Below are 19,810 nucleotides of genomic sequence, written 5' to 3'. Positions count from 1 at the left end.
ACAGGCCTACATCATGCAGTCTAACCTAGACATATGGTCAAGGGAATGTGTACTGCCAGATGAATGAATGCCACGTGAGACGAATGATTCTTGGCATCTCTGTGTTTTGTTGAACCACTGGACAAGTGGGCAGGCAAGCCAATACAAACCACAGAATATGAATAAAATGTGGAAAAGAAATGACATAAATGTTGCGGTTGTTCTCCCCCACCCCTGAAAACCAGGTTAATTAACTCGTATGCAGAATTTAAGGCAAAAAAAATATATTTATACAGTTTTGGAAAAGCAGAAGTGTGGCGAAACTGGTTCTAAGACTTTATAGGTAATAATGTACACAAGTTAGGGAATGTCACTTAAATGATATAAGCACGTCTGCTTTTACTTACAGTTTGGTGTAGATATCATAGTAAGCAAGTTATGAACAGTCTCCATCAGATCATGTTGCTGTTTTTGCAGAACTGAGTTGTTTACTGTAGCTGTAACTAACTGTTTTTCTAGTTCTTCTATTATAGAATTCTGTCTGGCTACCAGGACTTGAAGCTGATCTTTTTCATCTTTTATTGACTTCAGCTGAAGTGTGTGCTTGTCTTCCATCTCAAGAACTCTTTTCTCTAGAAAGCTAAATAAAAGATTACCATTAGGCTCCCCATAAACAATTTTGAGCTGATGTAAAGACAGTCATGACTGTTACAGAAGTTTCTTTCTTGATAAGTACTCAACTGCATTCTCTGATGCCGTGCATGCAGTAGAAAGCTAAACAAAAGATGAGTTTAGTTTGATACATATGCTTTAATTTATGTTATTAATACATTAATTAACTTTATTTACTATAGTCTGTATTGCAGGCTTTTAAAGCATAACAGTTGGGTGGTTTAAAATTCAGCATTATGAAAGGAAACATATTGTGGAAGATTTCATGGTTTTATCCTATTAAAAAATGAAACTTATTTAAAGATGAGCCTATGAACTTTTCAAATGTCTTGTAATTATAGTAAAATACACACTTAAATAAATGTTATGGCCGTAAGACAGGGAAACATGCAAATAGTTCCTTGAAGATGTGTTACCCATCTCCAGTTCTGGAGCTGGAGTAAGTAGGTGGCTGCCTGGAGCACTGTTTCATTGGTAATTATTCTGATGTAGACTCTGAGAAAGCTGATTAAAAGGTGCATGGCCAGAAGGGAGAAGTTCACCTCAAATCCACTGCTGTTATTGAAAAAAAAATCTTGAACTTTATAATTAAGTTTCAAGCAGATTAGCTCGATTTCAGATTGTCTTTTGTTAGGTGAAGAAACAATGCTTTGTATTTATGTTGGTTTTACAAGGGTAGTCTAATGTTTGCTGAGTTCAACACAAAAAATAGTGGTATTTTAAAATTCAGTATTTGCTTTTTGATAAGGATGCTTGTTCTTATTAAGCTGGCAGATAAAACCTTTAGGGAGCATGTATAAACGTAGTAGAGTAGTGAACAAAAATGTCAAAACATGTCTCCTGGGTTTAAGATAATTCTTTCAAAATAAAAAGCACTTTGCACATATGGTTCTCATTGGAAAACACGGCTTTGAAGGAGAAAACTTACTGTTATTGTTGCTTTTAGATTTCTCTGTAAATTATTTATTGCCAGAAGTAAAATAAGACCCCTGTGATACAAAAATGAAACTAGCTGAAAAAAAGGTATGAGCCTTTGGACAACAGCTGAGTACAGAAACGGACAGGAGTAATAGCTGAATATCGGTCTGAATTTCAAAAGATTGACTAGTAAGGAACATTGAGTATTGAGTAGATTTGACTTTTCTCACCAGAAAAAACTGTGGCAATGACTTGATTATGTATTAGGATAGCTATGTACTACGTGGAAATAAAAGTTTTACAGATGTGGTCGCACTGGATTAGTTTGAGTCAGATTACATAATCCGTAACTTCATCTGGATAAACCTGAAGAAGACTATAAATGGGCTACAATTGAAGTATTTCAGGTTTAAGCTGAAGTTCATCATATAAAGGAGAACTTTCAGTAGCGAAGAATGTATATGAATAGAACACAAGAAGAATAAGCCTGCATGATTCTAGGCCTTAAATAATACATGACCTTCGTAATGAGCACAGCTGGGTGTGCGGAGCTTCTGTACAAGGCCTTTTTTTCCTACTCGAGTACATTTGTTTCTAAAACCTTTAGAAGACTCCTTCAGGGAATAGCATTTTATCAGGTTGATTGGCAAACTTACCTGTTTTTTTCTTGTAATTTAGTTATCTCATTGGTCTGATCTGAAATCTGTCTTTCTAGTTTGTTTGTTGAAAGAGAGTGTTCCAAAAGCTGAAGTTCAAGTCTGGTTGTCTGGTTTAATACCTAAATAAAATTGATAAAAATATTTTAAAATTGTGATACTTCTTTTAAATAGATTGTAATTTATGTTATGACATCATGCAAATCTCTACTCAAGCCTATAACGAAGAAAATATCTTTGCTTAATTTGGGCACAAATGCTCATAGAGTTAGAATGGAGAAGAATACACGGAGTTGTAATGACTGTTGTTACACCACCATATATCATTGGGAAAATTTCAGTAGTATGTTATCTTTCTGATCAATGTCTGAGAGTTACTGTGTACTTTAGTTTTTCTGTCATACATTCCCCTCTGTTATGACATGCTTATTTCATTACTGGAAATCTTATGGTGGTTATTCAAAGAATAATTTGAGTTGTTTTCTCAGTCTGGTGTAGAAACAACCATATCTCTCAGTGGTTGAAATCTTGGCCCAGTCCTGGAATTATTAGATAGTTCTGTCTTTGGTCCAGTCCTGGAATTATTAGATAGTTCTGTTTTAGCTATTTTCCTTAATCCCAAATTGTATTTTAAAGCGTTTATCATGTGAACCACACTTTTATTGATTCATTCCTTACATTTTAATGTTACCTCTTCTATATGTACTGTTTACAGTCTAAATTTATTTGCATCCTTAAATGAAGAAATGCAGGTATTAGGAAGCATGAAAGATATTTTTTTTTGTTTGTATCGGATTACATTACTTTGAGGCATGTTTTCTAGAAATATTTTCTCATTGTTTTAGAACAGGTTTTTTTAATTCAGCAGAATTTGGCTTTTTTTGGCAGGAAGAATTGATTACTCATGTCCTTCACGTTAAACAGTCATTCAGGACATGATTTCACACTTAAGTGTAATTGAAAACTATTGCCAAAAGTAAGTGTCCTTGAGAGAGCAATTGTTTGGTTAATTTCCTTATGTTGTTAATTAAGCCCTTAACCCAGTCACCAGTAATTTCAAGCAGAGAAAGAAAGTTACAGTGATGATTTTCCTTTAAGCGGAAAATAATTGAATAATTTCCATAAAGACATTACTGTGAATGAATAAATACATTTTCTCAGCATGTGCAAAATACTGGGCTCCTGAATAATGCAGTCAGAGAGCTGAATTCAGTACATCTGTGAGCTATGAACTATCACTTTATTAAAGAGTTCACAAAGGCTTGGTTTAGATTAAAAAATGTAATTTAATTCATTGGATGAATTCTACAGCTAGTAAAACGTTTACCAAAGATTTTAGGGTTTGCATGCTATTTACATTATATAAAATGTTATGTGCTGCATGCTATGTTCATTATTTGTTTTGGCAATTATATATCTGAATTTTCCTACCAAGTCAGCAAAACTACAAATACATACCATTCTACATTGATTGGGCTTGCCCTTATAACATACTAAAATCTGCATTCTGTTTTCACAGAATGTCTTGTAGTTAACGCTTTTTAATTCAAGCAGTAATAAAAGGTAAACACATTAAATTTTTTGTTTGAAATAATTTAGAGAATAATAGCAATGGTAGACAAGTTTACATCTGTATGGATATACTTTTCTAGCCTCTTCCTAATTCCTTTTTTCTCAATTCACCTCTGATGTGTTTACTTATACCTCTGTTAAATAACAGTAATACAGTGCATTGCACTGGAACTTAATTGTTATCCCACTTACAGTATATGTGAAAACATTCATTAAAAAGACACATTTTTCTTGGTAAGTTATAAAAAATACAAAAGAAAATGTAAATGTAAAAAAGCAATTAGACTGGTAAATGGAACAAAGGTAGTCTGAAGGAACTCTCTTTTAGCAAAGATCTGGTGGTGACATGTGAATAATCAACAGAGATACACAACCAGGGTTGTATAAAAGCACACTAGTACCCAACTGATGCTTGGATATAGTATAGTAGTTTTAAGTACATTATCTTTAAAGATTAATGTAACAATTGCCCTGCTAGACATACTTCAAATCCTGCTGTAATGGAAATCTTTCAAGTGACAACAGTGGGCTTGACATGGAACTATGTATTACCAAATAGTAGTGTTTCCTTAAGCTGGGTAGAGCTGTTGATTGTAATGATTGATTTCTAATTGTTGAACTGAATAATGTAACACTAAACTGTGTTAAACGTATAGTCGCAAATGTTTAGGAAGCAGAAGCATTTTTAGGTTGAAATTCATTACTTACTTGTGCTTCAACATCTGTTAATTTGCGGGTCTGTTCAGCTGTTTGATTTAGTAAGTTTGTGCCTATTTCAATCATTACTGCAGTCTGGTTCTGCACTGCAGTTTGCTGGATCTCTACCATTTCTTTCTTCATACTGTCTTGGATGTAATTCTCAAGCTACATGGGAAAGGAAAGAGAAGATAGTTGCATTCTTTAAATGGGGGGGTGGGGGGTGGTAGTACAGCAAGCCTGCTGGCTGCCTTGCTAAACAAATTTGTTCCTTGTCTGTTATGCATTTAAGTGAGGTTTCCCAACGTTAAGCTCTGTGAAAGGAAGGACAAATACGATAAGGAATGTGTGGCCATGCATTTTCTGAGGCACAAACACAGATTTGCAGGAGGTAGGTAGAAGGCACGGTGGCAAGAATGCTTGCAAGGGCTTGGAAGCTTTCCTGCCTTAGTGCTCTCAGTACTGTAACCATCAGAGGAGCTTCACCAGCTTTGGCAGTGATGGGAATTTTTTAGAAGACAAAACTTTAGGATTTTAGTCATCTAGAAGTCAGAGATGAGGTCAGATACCATTTTACACTGTCATATGTGCATTTTTATCAGAGAGAATTTCAAATAAAGACATGAAACAGTAAGAAAACATAAATACTTCAAATGCTTAATATTTAGGAATGCAAAAACTTTTAAATACTTGATTCTGAAGTAATTTCTGTGTTTAATAAGGCTTTTTTTGTTAGTCATTTTATAAGAGTACACTGCTTTCAAGGAAAGCAAGGGGAAGATAAGTAGCATGGAGAAAATTCAAGTAACCTTCCATGAAGTCTGTCTTTCCATGTGTCTGGATTATCCAAAAGTAGTCTGACTCTTCTCCATGCTCCTTTAATATCATTTTCTCAATAAGTCTGCAAATATTTCATATTTCTTTCATGAGTCACTGCTCATGTTTGAACTCTTAAAAATCCAGGCCACTTGGATTTCTTGTTTTTTCATTGACTGGAGAAATTTCTAGAATCAAACTTCTACTTCACTCCAACACTGCTGTAGCAAAAGAACAATTATCATTTCTGATCTTCATGCTGTACCTACAAGAAGGATACTAGCTAGTAACAAATAGCTAGTGTCATTGGGCACAAATTATAAAACGTCACAAATTCCTGATCTATGGAAAATGGTCAAACAGGTTGCTATCTTTTTTCTTTTTTAAAAAAAAAAGTATTATTTTGCTAATGCTATCTTGATATGAATAATGGCTTGGAGTGAGGAGGAGCTTTGAACATTATTGTATGGCTCCTTTCTGTATCAGTGAGGAAAAAGCAGCTTATTATTTAATACTCTCATCAAACCACTGTTCAGATGGAGCCATTCCACTTCTGACCAGCTAAAGATCAAGCAGCAGATCCACCAGCTTGGAATGTCTCCCCCTTAAATATTACTTAGGCAAGGACTGGATTTTTTTTTTCTTTCTGCTTTCACAGTTGTTTTTTTACAGTGGTAAGTGAAGAAAACAGGATGTATTAGGAAGTTAGAACCTTTAAAACTGGAAGTATATCCTTAGTTTGAGGCAAGCATCACTTCTTTTTGTCCAGCGTGACCAAACTTTCAAAGCAGTATTTGTTTGTTCATTCCATTCTCCCCATGCAGCTGGTGAACTGCAATGCACAACAGAGATCGCAGCCTGGCACGAGCTTTGACTATCTACTATACCGCTGCATAAGTGTACTTACTTCTCAGATGTACCACAAGGATTTAACAGTAGCCTTTAGACAGCCTTGCCATGCTCTTTGCCTAATAACCTTTTTGAATACTAAAAGTAAACATACAATCATCTGGGTTTTGGCATGATAATTTAACATGGGTATCTTTGATCGCCATCACACCGTGGCAGATTTGTTCCCTATTCACAGGATCAGTTCTCAAGTGATACCTTTTGCTTCTGGATTTTTCTCACTTTCAAAAGCTTCCTCACACATAGATAAATCTACTTCGACCAAACATGTTGGAATTTTTTTAAAACTTTGGTGACATCTTTTAGGTCAGCTGCTTCTTTTCTGCTGACCTAAGATCAGTGGCTTTTAATTGTGTCCTTGATGATTAGGATATGAGATGTTGGAGTATAGTGATAATTAATTTAAAAAGCAGTGCAAGATGGTATTTAGTACACCATGGTCCAAGGAGATGTGCAAAATTCTGAAGGCTTGTATATAGACAAAAATAAGTAATTTTTCACTAAAGTTAGATGCTGCTCCATGAAGGCTGAGAACAGCAATTAAAATGTGTCCCTCTGAAAACATCTGCATCTGGGGATTAAACAATTTGAGTCCAAATTAACTTTAGCTACTGAAACTGGAGAACTGAACATCATTATAGACAACCTGGAAAAGACCTTTGCTGAAATGCACCTCTGTTAAAAGAAAACGGAGATCTTCAGAAAGCATTTTGCCTCAGTATCACAGTCAAGCATGGTAATACCTTTATAAAGATCAAGGATATGGCCTCGCCTGGTGGACTCAGTGTGTATCTGCATTTCGAAGGGACATTGCGGGGGGGAAGGACATATACAAAAAGAAAAATAAGTGTGACATCTCAGGTATCAGACAGGTACCATGTAAGAAAGCATGGAAAATATTGCGTCTTCTTGAATTCAGAAAAAAAGGCCCACAAATGAAAGAAAGAAGGCAATAAATAGATGAACAAAGAAAGATTCGTCAAGAACTTTGATCTTTCATAAAATAACTGTGGATATAAAACCCTCATTCTTCAAGGTTGGTTCCTTGTTCGCTAGAGAGAGATCAGAATGAGAATCTCAGCAAGGTCATCTCTGCAAGTAAGATCAAAGAACTGCATGATTTCTTTGAGAATGTTATCACTGGGTTATTCCAAAACACACTACTAGAAAATTAGTTAATTCTGGGCTTAAAGGTAAGGTAAACATTTTACAGTAGGCTTAGGCAATTGCTCAGTTAAAACACAGAGCTGTTAAGGTTGCTCTGATTACGGTACGCAAAACCTGTGATTACAGCTTCAGGCATCTGGTGGTTCTGGTTGCCAGATTTTTATACCCCTTGTCACTGTGCTTGCAACCTTAGAAAGCAGTTTTGTTTGGACACACAGACCTGCAGTTTCATAATTTTTCTTATTTGAATAGCTGTAAATGTAAGCCTATCTCCAAGTATCTAACCTCTTTCCAATAATCTCATTTATGTGATGTATTCTAAATTATTGAAATATTCTCTTGACTCTGGTTTAACAGTTTGTCTTCACATCTGTTTTTCAACTTAAAAATATTAAATAAGTAACTTAGGGAATATGGTATTTGTTCTTCCTTGAAAGCATGATATGAACATGAAAAAGGATTTATTTTAGAGATCAAAAGCCAGTTTCATAACCTGGCTCATTTATTCTAATTTAGAGCAACACGAAGCATCAAAATGATACTGACCTATTAAGTGGCTTTGGAGCTTCTTGTGGGTTTTTTTGTTCCCTAAAAATCCTACAAAGCATGATTACATAAACCCCTTCTGTTCCTTCCGTAGTATTCACTAATCCTCTCCCACTTTTGTGCATTCTCTGCGTGTACACATCATGAAATCCTTTTTCCTGACCTGAACCAAGATACACACGCATCCCGCTTTGCTTATATATCGTACAATGCAAAACCATAGAAAGTAGGCCTTTTTACAACTACTTTTTTTCCTCCCCCCACCCCCACCCCCCACCCCGCCCTAGTGGCAGGTGCTTACTCTCTTAAAAAAAAATAATTACTTTCAATCCAAAACGCCTATTGTCTCCCACTAAGCTTAGCAAGAGCAGAACGTATTCCCATTACATACTTTGAGAAAGCAAGGCCCGTGGGTCTCCCTGAGGGGGAGGTGGAAGAACTTGATTTCAATACAGGCTCCAGTTAAGGCAGCCAAGGCTGAGCTTCATCGACAACACTGAGGATTAGCAGCCATTTCGCAGGACTGCCGTTCTTTGTGGCACGCTTTGTAGCGTACTATTCATCAGTTCCTGCCAAGGAGCCTCCTTCCTTTATAAGCAGTAGCACACTCAGAATTTCTGAAGAGGGGAGAATAGCTTGCATCATTTACAAGAGGGAAGGGCACAGGAATGAAATACTTCGGTCCCCGTCCATGAGTTCAGAAGCTTGGCAGTTTAAGCAATATGTCTATCTTCTCCAGTACTTTGCTCAAAAGCGGAAGGTCCAGCAGGGATTATTTGCCACCATTTCTCCTTTGCACATGCCTAGTTATGGGAAGATAATTTTTAATCTCTTTTTTGAAAATCAATTAATAGCTGGCATATAAGACTTGTGTTGATAAATGTTAACCTTGATTACATGATGGTTATTTTGGACAAAGTAATTGTCAAAACCTGATAGCTGACTATTAGTGATGCATTTTCTTTCAGAAATTCTGCTTTTGAGGAGTCAGCCAATCAATCTGAAGAAAATTGCAGGGAGAGGGAAAGAGGTATTAATACGTTCAGATTTGAAAAAAGAAATAATTGATAGCATTTCAGTGATTCTTCGTGGGATGTTATCATGACACGTTCTATTTTTTGTGTAAGACTTTGCCTGGCATATATTCCTGAAGAAAGTAAATATAAAAATGAAAGCAGAGATGGGAAGAAGCATGTCTCTTAAAGTACGCTTAAACTGCAAAAACAGCTGGGAAAATTAAAAAAATTACAATTAAGGTTTGTAATATGGTGATGCGTTTTTAGAGACAAAATTCTCTAAGGTCATCAGTTTAGGGCTGTCATGCTTTATTACTTAAAATCATGTAAAATAATAAAATCTGATGAAAATGCTTTAAGTTGCCAAAAGAATGAGGACAGATCAATCATATTGGAGCACATTCTAAAATATTGCTTTTATAGCCAAGATTGTCTTTTTTTAAGCAAGCTTAAAACTGGCAAGAAATAAAAGTCAACATGTAAAGTATTGGTTAAAAGAAATTTGTTTTCTAACCATTGGCAGATAATAGTATTAATCCTTTTTGAAGGGTTGCCAATACTTATTTAAACGAAGAGCCTTCCTGATTGCTATTGTATAGTTCTGTAATATGGCCACAACAATTTTCCAAAGTATCAGTAACTTATTTGTGCATTTTGTAGACACTTCAACTTAACACCTTAACCATTTTTTCATTTAAAGTTATAAATGAGGTCTTGCTTTTATTCTTTGCTGCCAAATGGTTAGTCTATACAAATTGAACGGTCATGTTCCTGGCAGCACTTATAGCTATATGAATACATACATCCCTTCTTTGCCAAATGCTACCCCATATAAATACTACAAATAGTACTGGCTGCTAGTTTCATTTTACAGAATTTGTCAGTTATTGGAGCAGTCCTTCCAAGTAAAGTTTGCTGATTTTCTTTATGTTTATAATCTGATTCTGTCAACTGTAAAACTGGAATGTTAATTTTCAGAGAGAGCTAATGTTAATTGTTGAGTTTCTATGTAGTGCTGTGTCCCCTAGAAGAAGTAGGTAGATGGCTGGAGTACGCACGATCCTTTGTATTCACCCCTAAGATCATCAAACTCTATCAGGATCTTTTTCCTTGAATCAAATACGGATTCCTAGACTAAGCAATTTACCAGTTTCAGGGAATTCATCTATAAGTTTGAGAAAATCCCAAAATCACTCTCTTTAGGCTTTCTTACAACTTGTCTACTGAAATCTGAAGATAATCTTTATTCTTACAATAAAGCATCCATTCTAAAACTGTACCTGCTAGGAGAAATAGCAAAGAGGTCAAAGTTTATCTGCAGTCGTATCTCTATAGCCCTGTATTTAGATCAGCAGATTCATTGCATGAAAAATGTCACTAGCTCCATGGACTCAGCAACTGCTATGTGATATACTGTATGAAGCTCAGCTGCATTTGGGTTGGTCATTCCATCTAACAGCTGACAGCTAGCCAAATGGAGAGGTCATACGCCTCCATGCCCCAGCCACATCTTCCTGCTGCTGTCCTTGCACCAGCTCTCTGGTGTTGGATTATTGACCAAACCTGAAGGCACTAACCTAAAAGAAAACAAGGGGCAATTTCTTGTTAAGTTTGAGGATTGTGGATCTCTTCTAGATGTCAAAACTTACTAAGATAACTGGTGGCTGCTGATAGCATAGAAAAGTTATTTTAAGAAGTAACATGACTTAAAATTATATGCTAAAGTTTTAAATACAGACTTTGCCTAATGTTCTCCTAAAGATATCTGTGCATATGAGGGTCATTAGCTTCCTGATTGCAGTGACAAGTGATTGTTTTCCTGCCGTTAATTTGAAGTTACAGATCCTTCATATTCTTGGCAGCAGCAGGCTGATAAATAAGGAATGATTTAACTAAAACTATTTTCAAGGGGGAAAACCAAAGAATATGCATAAGGTCCCCATGAGAAACAGCTATTTCTATTCAGACCTTGACTGTGCTTAGGAGTTAATTTACAAAATAGTTCAAAAGAACTTGCAGAAATATTGAACAGGTGGTATTACAACACATATTGCATGCTCAGTCATCTAATATAGATACGGTGAAAATTGCAGGGATAATGACATGCCTGTAGTGCTCTTCCACTATTTTTTGTTTTGAATTTCTGAAAGTGGAGTAGATACAGTAGAAAACCTAGCAACAGAAAATACAACATTTACAGCTAGGCATTTTTTAAATATGCATTGAAGCTACAGCGTTTGACATATTGAGCTGTCAAAAGCTTTCTGAATTACTGTTCTTGCATCCCTACTAAAAATGTCTTGTGCTTTATTCAAAACCTATCTTTGTGAATTTAAAATTAATTTAATCAGCCCTTTCAGCACTTGTGACCATCACCCTGACATTTTGTTCCCCAAGATGTTTATTTTATACAGAAAAGTGAGCAAGATGGAAAATGAACTTAAGCATCCGTAATCCATTTTGCTTTGTTCTAGTGACAGGGCAAAGTAAGAAATTCGCTGATGAGTCTCATCAGTTCTTTTTCTGAATGCTTTTCCAGAGTACAGATGAGACCTTCCTACTTCGCATACTCCCTGAGTTATCTTTAAGCCAGTAGTGCTTGGTCTTGGCTGCCTTTACCCTTGTTTCAGACGTGGCAGTGTTCTTTGGATTGTGGCCATGTCTGTTTTCTTCATGAGTTGTCTGAAGTAGAATTTAGCCCATAATTTGAAACATTTTTTTCAAAATCCATCCCAATGTGCAACTGTCTCACTGTAGGAAGTCATAGATATATGCCACATAATCCTTAAATTTCTGATTCACAGATGTATTTTTGGACAGAAAGACAGAAAGTACAGTTTTATCAGAGTATTTTAAAAGACTTCACTTTCAATTAAAATACTAAATATGTAAATTGTTTATTTGAAGTGTAAATTGTCTGAACACTAGGGTTTATTGGGAACTTTTTTTGGATCCTACTGAACATGGGTAACAGTGAAATGTAATGTAAGCTTTATAAAAAGAAGAAAACACTGTCATGATTTCATCACAGCACTTCATATAGGCAATATAAACTATTTTACCTACCTATCTATATACGCCACGCATGCTGCTTAATGTGCATATATGTAATGAAAGGAGTACCGTATTGCTAGGTGCTCCAGGTATGCTTGTATTTGTATTTCCACATCACTGCAACATACTGGTGTTATGAAGACAAAATACTAAAAATTTGAATTTTGCAGACAGTTTTATTCTCTTTAAAATATTTTTCTTACTTGTTTTCACAGTCTATCAGTGTTGCTACTGCCTAAGGTTAGAATAAAAATGGAAAAATGACTATCCCTTCCAAGATCCATTTATCTTGACAGACCTAAAGGAACACATTTTTAAGGGCACTGCATCAATCTCTATCAATCAGACGTTAAGCTATTTTAAATCGGCTTTTAATAAAATATTTCTCTATGTTTTCTGAAGGTCAGTTATCAATTTCAGTAGCTTGCAACTTCTGGAAAAAAAAATTACTACACTGCAGAAGAAAAAAGTGATCATGTCTGGAGAGACATATTGCTGATGCCTTTTATTTTTTTTCCCCCTTTTCGTGGGGCAGGAAGTCCCGATGGACTATGTGTTGTTTCTCAAGGGAGAGGAAAAAATCTTTGGGGAATGTACATGGGAATGCTTGAGATGTCTCTATGCTATTAGGTTCTTACATGCTCCATCGAGCATGTCTGCCTGTCCAGACCTCCAGCTAAGATTTTTCTCTTATCTCATTTTCCTGTCAGCAAACACAAGGTGAAAGTAACATAAATGAATACTAGCTGAAAGTGAGCTGTGATTTATTGGAAAATATTCAAGCTAAAATTGTGTAATAAGTTGCTGAATGTTTAAATGCTAACTCTTAAAATAGTAAATACAGACTTTAAAGTAAATTATATGCGGGAGATGATTCAGTTAATGGCACCTGTGCACTAAATGAAAGCTTACCAACTTATTTTCATGTCTGATTACACCTCATTTAGAGGAAGCTGTTTGTTATAGCTTTATAATTTATACTTTCTAATAGAAGGAAAAAACTCCCCCCCTTCCTTCACTGAAAGTAATCTACTTGAATAAAAAACAAATACTTCATTAATATAACATGAAATTAAATGCATGAAATGCCCTCATTGTCTGGGCAAGTATTTATGAAGAATTACTTTCACTCTTTCTTCTTGACTGGAAGTATTTTGTACCTAATACTAAAAGGTATTACAGCATGATAATACTTTCTACCATACGTTTTGAACCAACTACAAAAGTTACCATCAAAATGTGATGACCTAGAAAAAGCAGAAAAGTGCATAGGAAAATGGAAGAGACTTACAGCTGAAACTGTCCTGAAGGAAATCTTAGAGCTGAGCTCCCACTGTTCCAGACACTGAGCTTGTTTTGTACACGTGACATTGCTTTCCTAACTGTGTGCATTTTCACGTAGTTTGTTACTTGGAGGATGACATATGTTCATTATACTATATATGATACATATATGTTTTATGGTGCATTTTTTTAGGAGATGTAAATAAAATTGCGAATGAAAAATATTCTTGAAATTTAAAAAAACCTGTTAAATAGAAACTAGTCAACTTGACAAACCTTTTAACAGTGTGAATTTTTGTATGGGTGAAGAAATAATTTACAATCAGAATTTAACAACAGTATCTTCAGAACTAAAATCAACTATTTGGTGATTAACTGTTCTCATTAAGAGTTAAGGATATTCATTAAGGCAGTAATCTAAGATTCTGAATCACTGTTTTTCAGGATCACAGCTAAGTGGTATTTGTCTTAGAAATCAGGGAAGGAATTCATAAAGTTCCCATTAGTCTAAAAATAAAGAATAAATAAATAAATAGTGTGAGTCATGAATGGCATTTTGCCGAAGTTCAGTAGCACTGAAGCCAGGAAGACAAGAAGCCAACGATGCTTCTACCATTCACTGAAATGACTATACATATTCCTTGTTTTGTGCAACCAGCCACCAATATTCAAAATTAGGATTCCTTATTTATTAACGGTATAAGAAATACTGCCAATCAATATTTAGTGTTTAAATTCCAGGTTGTAGCAGTGGGCTATAATTTCACAAATTGAATATTCAAACTTTTTGGAGACAAGCCTACATGTTTTCAGTTGTACTTTGTACTTCCATGCCACCATCAGGAAACTGGGACTTCACCGCACTGCTGTAAAAATGAGATTCTGCACTAAAAAGCCCACATCTGAATAAACACTTCCTATCCCAGATCTAAAGTGATCCTTTCCCATTTGCCTATTTTTTCCATTCCACTAAGCAATAGGCAGCTGAAATAAACTTACTATTAGGTATGCTGGTGGGTGTACTTACGATGTTTTTCATGAAAGACATTGGCTATGTAGCCTTACAAACGTTATGACATTTTTAGCGAATTTTTATGTCACAGATTTTTCACAATATAAAACCATTTATTATTACCTCAACTTACAATATCAAGTGAACTTTTTTATGAATTTCTCTATCAACACAAAAGCCTATTTTAGCGAACAGCTCACGATTTAGTGGAGCAAATCAAACTGCAATTTTTTGAGGAGATATGAAGCAAATTCCTCTTTTCAAAATACGTCATTGGGAAAGTGAAAAAGAGCTAGGCATTCACAGTTCATTCTCTGCATTGCTTTCTAGGGAAGCAGTCATCTTGCATTCCACTTCCAACCAGAAGGAAGAATGATTCGGAGTTCAAGGATCAAACTAGTTAGGAAGCTGTGGAATACAATTAGTCCCTTTTGTAAGCTATAAAACTGGGTGTCTCCTGTTTCAAAGCTGTGTTCACAGAGCATCTTTCAGCATGAAAAATCATTAGATTTTTTTTAAAAAAACTTCACAGATAAAGGAGACTGAAAGCATTTTGAGTAGTTCTTAAACTTTGCAACATAGTGGTTTCTAAATATAGTTTATGGAACTTTTATAAGATTTCTTTTCTTGAAGAAGAAGCCTCAATGATGATGCTACCAAGACAGACCCAGTCATTTGAGCTGAAGGCCTGCCAATTTCTGAATGCTCAAGACTTTGAGACAGTACACGTCAGCTGCTGATTTCAGTTTTGAAGGACTATGTTTCTCTACTAAGAACTTGCACTGATTTTCCTGTACATTTGCAGGGGGAGGGAGGTGATTTCCCCTCTGAAGTGCTGTAGTTCTTTTTTTTTTTTAAGACACACTGCATCTTTCTGTCCTCTGTTTCTGTTGCTAATATGCTAGATGGACAGTGGAGGTGGTGTGTCTGAAGAGCTGCTACATCTTCACCGGACTGAAAATTCCTCCCTTGCCAGACCAGACCTGTCAGAGAGCTTCCCTGAGGTTTCCGAAACACTGGGCAGGGGAAACAGGACCCCAACACCAAAATGGACTTGACTGATTACAGAAAGCACTAAGGGCTACCCTGAGTAAGGGAAGCTCAGGTGGTCACCTCTGCTTAGTTTAAAAAAAAAAATCGAGCATCTTTGTATGTTCTTGTCAAATGCCATCTATTTATTTCCTTTTGCTGTTCCGTTAGCAGTTAAGAGTGTTTAAAGCAAAAGCTTCTGAGGAATTCCATGCTTGAAAGATAACAGGAAGCTACTGTGTTAAGAGTGGACAAACACAAATATTTGGAAGTAAGATCAGCACGTATAGACAGCATACTGCAGAAACAACATGTAGCATGTGATGCAGACAAAAAAAAGTATTTAAAATCAGGTAATCCTGATTAGAAAAAATACATTTTTTGCCTCAATAGCCAGGATTATCCCTTCAAAAGCAGGCAGTTTAGTCTGTTGGCACAGAATGAAGAAGCAAAGTCTATCTATCAATTGCTTCCAAAAGTTCCTCTTCGTCTCTGGTGCCCCACTGAGCACTCAGGCAGTGATGGAAAGTCACCTCTTGAGCTGAGCTCGTCAGTGCTCCTGGAAGCCTCTGAAGCCTTGCAGCTGCTAGTTGGTGCCCTTCTATGAAGACCAGAAACTGGAGCCAGATCCTCTGGAAACAAATGATGCTGTTGGCATTGATTATAATAGAAGAGGAGGAACTCTCAGCAAAAACGGCTAAGAACCAAAGCTATGCACTACAGGATAGACATTTTATGAGGAAACTGTCCCTGTCTGTCAAGATCTGATGGGATGGGCCACTGAAGAGGGAGACTTAAATGCACTTTCCAGAGACTCCCTTGGATTCAAAACTCTGCTCTGAAGATGACTAACCAAAGTACCGTGACACTGATACTGCATGCAGCTAGCCAGACACAGAAGCTATCTGTCTTAATACCCAGGAAAGTATGCATGCAGGTGAGGGTTAAGAAATTTAACGAGGACTGAGCTGAGAATCCAGAGCTGAGAATCCTGAATGACAAGGGATGCACAGAAAAGGGATTTCAGACTGGACAGCTGGGAAGCTGAATGGTCTTAGCAAAGGGAAAGAAGGAGAAAAAAAGAAAAAAGGAATTGAATCTGTGTGAGCAGAATTTTAAAAATTGATATGGCAGGGATAGGAATTCATAAAGGTAATGGAAAAAAAGGGCCTGGAAATATGATCTTAAAAGCAGCTGAGGGAAGGAATTGACTAGTTGGCTTGAAGGTTAAAAAACATTGTGAAATTGAAAGGAAACTTCACTGAGGAAAATGGTGAGTGTGATAGACTTGACTGGATGAGACTCTTGGGAAATGTTACTCCCACATGAACTTGAGAGGGACAAGCAAAGGAAAATGTCTATCTCCATGTCACTAAAATTATCACTCTCTTTTTCTAGTCCGGTAACATCCCAACTGGTCAGAGGTGGTCCACAGGAAGTAAGCCTTAAAGCACATGTATGATTTACTGGTTTACACCATTATCAACTTCAAATAATTAAAAAAAAAAAAGTTTCACCTTTTGAGTCAAATGAGTTTTTAGATACATCAGATGAAATCTCAGTTTCACTAAGAAGTCAGTAGGAATTTTTCTATTAGCTTAAGAGCAGAACTAGGTTTTTGTATACTGTCCTCTGAGCCTTTTTAAACTAATAAAAGTTTACCATAACAAAGAAGCTGAACTCAAGACATGGATAAGTTTTCTCTAGATTCAAGTCAAATAAACTTATGTGTCAGGGGAAAAAAATCAGGGTATTGTTAACTATATTTAAACTTTCTTCCATAGCTGGTAAACTGTAGTTGTCAGAATCCTTGCTTGCATGTGGTAAGATTTCAGCAGATTATTTATATTTGTTGCAGTTTATATTCTTTCTAAGGGTTAGGTTATTCGTCTTGGGGTTTACCTTCTAGTTATTTGAACTTTCATCATGTCAAGAGTAGTTTTCAGAAAACATTCCCAGTAAGGCTCCAGTAGCAGTTACGACAGGATTTTTTAATTTACTATTACTTTATAGGCAATCATTGTATCTAACAGAAAACCTGGCATCAGCATAAAAGTTTAACATAAGTGAAAACACAGGGATAGTTAATATATTCAAAGTTCAGACCTCATGCAAGGAAGCTTAGTTTTATTTAAGTTGATTCCTTAGAAGCAGAAAAATACAAGATTTTGTCTGGGTTTACTCATTCACTTAAGCAGTCTTTTGCCTATGTTATCCATTTTTTTAAAGTTGTATTAAGCAACTGGAAGCTGGTGTTCCCTTTGAATAGCTGAATTACCCTGTTTATAGAAAAGCTTTCTGGAAAGAAAAGCAGAAACATGGAAATTGTTTCATTAAGTCTTCACTAGGGAATTTTCTTGAGTATTGAACTGTCTGAATGGACAGGATATTTGTTAATGCGATAGGAAATTATGGCAAGCGTGTTTTCCATTGCTACATATATTTCAGTCCTGATCTGCAGCTTTTTTGATGTTTGGATGTTGACTTTTTGCACATCTGAGATTGTCAGCTGACAGACGATACTCTGGAAAAATGAGGCGACTGCTTCTTGACTGATTGGCACCTTCTCCTTAAGGGGCTGGTTTATATTTTGACTTTGAAACTGGGGGTTTGAACTGGTATCTCGCAGTTGCTTACACCTAGCAAATGGAAAACAGAGAAGAAAATTGTTGCACAGAACATAATGTTGTAGTCCAAAGGAAGGGACCTAAAGGAAGTATATGAAGCAACATAGTAGGATGTCTACAATTCTGTGGAGGAAGACAAAACTAACATGATTTTTAGGTACCAGCTATCAAAATTTGATCTCTCAGCTTACTCAAATACCTCTAGTGTAAGACATCAGGTCATATGATGACCAGCATGCCTCCAGCACGCTGATGTCACATCACATGCAGGGGAGCTGCTGGTGGGGCAGGGGCTATAGCTACTGCCCAGGAAATGTCCTTTCCACTGAGCTGGGTGTCTCCTCATTCCCACACCCTGACAGAATGGAACAAAAAGGCTTTTTCCTTCCAGGATCAGACACGTCAGGTGCAGGCCCAAACTAAAAAGCAAGCATAGCGATGAAGCCGATACCGTGGGTGCATGAGGTGAATGACTCTTAATGCTCGCGGTGTGAGAATGAACAGGTCTGCCGGGCTGTTGTTTGGATGGGGTTTAATACACTGCTCAGTCAATTTTATACTAGAGATTTGAGGAAGATCCTACCATTTCTAAACAGATACCATTCTTTCTCCAAAGATGAGAAGTTTTAGATTTTCTCCCTGTCAGAAAGTTCTGTTATGCAGAGCAATAACTAAAGATCAAACATTTGCCTACTGTGTTTTCATGTGCTTTTGACAAACACTTTATTCAAAAAGCATACTAAAGCATTGCTTCTGAAGTATCTCAAATGATGACAGTTGTGCGACTGATTATGCTGCAGCACACCAGAATGCTCTAATTATGCTAGTTTTGACTTTATACTGAGTTACTCTGGTCCTCATGTATGCTTTAGCACAGCTTTTGCAATGCACGTAGCTATTTTCAACTTCTTGGTAATTACATTATTAAAAGGTACTACAGAGTCTAAAAATTGAATATGTTTTAAAGAATTTCAGTTCCTAACATTGAGAAACATGATGTCATGTATCAAGCAAGGGTTTTTTTTTTCCCCAGAAACTTAAAACGATAAGATGTCATAGCTAGCTATTCAATAACATAGTCTGTTAAACAATCAGCTGTTACCACAACATGATTTTAATCCCTGACCAAAATCAGTGATAGAAAGTTGGTATGTTGCTCCTCAGAGGGTGAAGGAACCCTATATAGTTTCCTTTTTTCTTAAGCTCTATCATGATGCTTGAGACCTGAATACCAATACAAAACTGAAAAGGTGGGGGGTTTTTTCCCTACAGCATTAAAGGGAGTTTGAGCAAAGTTAGGACACTATATGCCACTTGGGTTTAACAGGAATCTCCAGAGACAGCTGAATTGGAAAGAAAGTTGCTGCCATCTAAGAATTCTGAAGTATTTGCTCATCTGGAGACGGAAATGTTTCACTCCTTACAGCTTCTGTGAAGAATACCAGATTTCCATCCATACTTTTAGTAAGAGAAAAAGGCTAATAGAGAGAAGGTTGCATATTCTAGCAGCCTTCTCTTTTTAGCAGTAAAATCTTGTTACAACCTTAGTAAGCTCCTGGAAGATTATTAAATAAACTGATAAAGCTTCATATGGGCAGTATAAAGACAGCAGAAAAGTTCCTGCAGCTTCCCTCTTTCTGTCCAGGCTAAGACATAATGTGCTGCAATTTGGAATGAGAACAGACAGGTATCTCCATATCATACAAACTGCAGGATACATTTGCTGAGCTTTGTAAACAACATCTTAATTTTAGGGTTAACCTTTTCCACAAACAGATAAAAATGAAAAGGATTTTCAGTACTTATTTGGAACATAATAAGCTTTTTTTTTTCTTTTTTTAAGGAATTTAAGGAGTA

General features: G+C 36.2%; 2 protein-coding genes across 3 annotated transcripts in view; one reads left to right on the top strand and one right to left on the bottom strand.

Annotated features, from left to right (window-relative positions):
* The window catches only part of MCPH1 (microcephalin 1), a 135,572-nt gene that overhangs the window by 70,569 nt on the left and 45,193 nt on the right, over positions 1-19,810 (top strand).
* The window catches only part of ANGPT2 (angiopoietin 2), a 46,531-nt gene that overhangs the window by 19,276 nt on the left and 7,445 nt on the right, over positions 1-19,810 (bottom strand). The window contains exons 2-4 of one of the 2 annotated variants that reach the window (XM_056343374.1): positions 4,506-4,661; positions 2,226-2,347; positions 387-619 (exon numbers count right to left, since the gene is read on the bottom strand). In XM_056343374.1, the coding sequence (XP_056199349.1) occupies positions 387-619; positions 2,226-2,347; positions 4,506-4,661 (511 nt within the window). The remainder of the gene's footprint in view (positions 1-386; positions 620-2,225; positions 2,348-4,505; positions 4,662-19,810) is intronic. The other variant, XM_056343375.1, reaches the window with a different exon arrangement.

This window comes from Falco biarmicus, chromosome 6 (genome assembly GCF_023638135.1).
Source record: "Falco biarmicus isolate bFalBia1 chromosome 6, bFalBia1.pri, whole genome shotgun sequence".
Taxonomy (NCBI): Eukaryota; Metazoa; Chordata; class Aves; order Falconiformes; family Falconidae; genus Falco; species Falco biarmicus.
This window is presented reverse-complemented; position numbering and strand designations above follow the sequence as displayed.